This window comes from Sinocyclocheilus anshuiensis, unplaced genomic scaffold (assembly GCF_001515605.1).
Source record: "Sinocyclocheilus anshuiensis isolate Anshui unplaced genomic scaffold, SAMN03320099.WGS_v1.1 scaffold8605, whole genome shotgun sequence".
NCBI classification, from domain to species: Eukaryota; Metazoa; Chordata; class Actinopteri; order Cypriniformes; family Cyprinidae; genus Sinocyclocheilus; species Sinocyclocheilus anshuiensis.
In genome coordinates this window covers 1-1,398 of record NW_015553130.1, presented here as the reverse complement: position 1 = coordinate 1,398, position 1,398 = coordinate 1, and the positions used below count along the sequence as shown (strand labels likewise).

The window sequence follows — 1,398 nt, the reverse complement described above, 5'->3', positions numbered from 1 at the left end:
TTTCCTGTAGGCTGAAATCTCCAGAGAATTTCTGAAGCTGAAGACAAATCGCTCCTTCAATAAAGCCTCCCAGAGATCTTTAACAGAAAATTTTAAATGTGCCAACATCATTTTATCTGATTTTGCTGCATGAGACATAATAGTTTCCTTTAGTTCTTGAATATTCTCACAGTATTTTGGGTTTGATGGTGCCATGGGTGGGCTGCCCTCCCAGATATGAGCAAAGTACTTCACATCATTCCGAGCATCAAATGCAATGACATCACTGAAATATTCTGCATCATAAACTTCCTCTTTAGCAGCGAGTTTTGTCATCTCATCCAGATTCTTCTGCAGTCGTCTCCTTCCCTCCTTACTTTTCTCTCCAGCTGTGATGTCTGAAACGTTCTGATGCACAAACACACAGCTGGGATTCAGTCTGACCTTCTTCATCCTCATGAAGGCCTGAACAACAATCTGAAGAATCTCCTGCATTTCAGTTGGGTTTTCTCCAAAGATGTTGATCAAGGTCAGATTTGCAAGACCTACAACAAATGTGGCCAATTCATTGTCATGATGACTTGTTGATCTTCCGGCCAGTTCTAGAGCACGAAGACCCTCAGTATCAACAACCAGAATATAGTCAAAGTTCATCTGTGTTTTCATCTCGTCTGAGACTCTGATCAGCTGCATGAAAGCTCCTCTGGTGCACCTGCCGGCACTGACGGCAAACTGCAGTCCAAACATAGCATTCAGCATAGTGGATTTCCCAGAGCTCTGGATCCCTAAAACTGACAGCACAAAGACTCTCTGGTCTCCCAGTTTCTGGACGAGTTGATCTAGAACAGCAGAGATCCAGATCACAGGAACATGAGCAGCATCTCCATCCATCAGCTCCAGTGGAAATCCAGAGATCATCATCTCTGCTGCAAGACTCGGGAGAGAAGAGAAGTGAACCTGCAGGTCTTTCTTAATTTTCCTCACAGATGAACATGATTCATAGATCTGACCGATCTCCCTCATGATGTGCTCCAAACCAAAGGCTGCATCTTGAAGTTCCTCTGATATTCCCTCAAGTTCAGTTTGTACAGTTGTCAGTTGCTCAGATTGATCATAATTCTCTTTCAATCTTACAACCGTTGACCACTTTTCATCATATTTGTTATGTATAGCAGACAAGTCAGCAGAGATATATTCATCCAAGTATATTTCAAGCCATTTCAGAAAATATATATTTTTAGTCACAGCATTTGAGTAAATTTCATTAATAAAGAGCTTCATGAAACCACTGATGTCAGATTCATGCTGCTGTTTCCGGATTTTCTTCAAGTCTGTTTGTTTTCGACTGATGTCTATTTCTATCTCATCTCCTTTAGGTCGATGTAGTTCTTTGTTCTTCTGACTCCACTGATGCCACAG

The 1,398-nt window shown here is 41.7% G+C and overlaps 1 protein-coding gene across 1 annotated transcript; it reads right to left on the bottom strand.

Moving 5' to 3' along the window:
• Positions 1 to 12: 12 nt before the first annotated feature.
• LOC107668191 (interferon-induced very large GTPase 1-like) lies at positions 13 to 1,260 on the bottom strand (the record flags this gene model as incomplete). Its single annotated transcript, XM_016459985.1, has 1 exon — positions 13 to 1,260. A coding segment is annotated over exon 1 (1,248 nt), but the record flags the coding sequence as incomplete, so codon positions are not given.
• Positions 1,261 to 1,398: the final 138 nt, after the last annotated feature.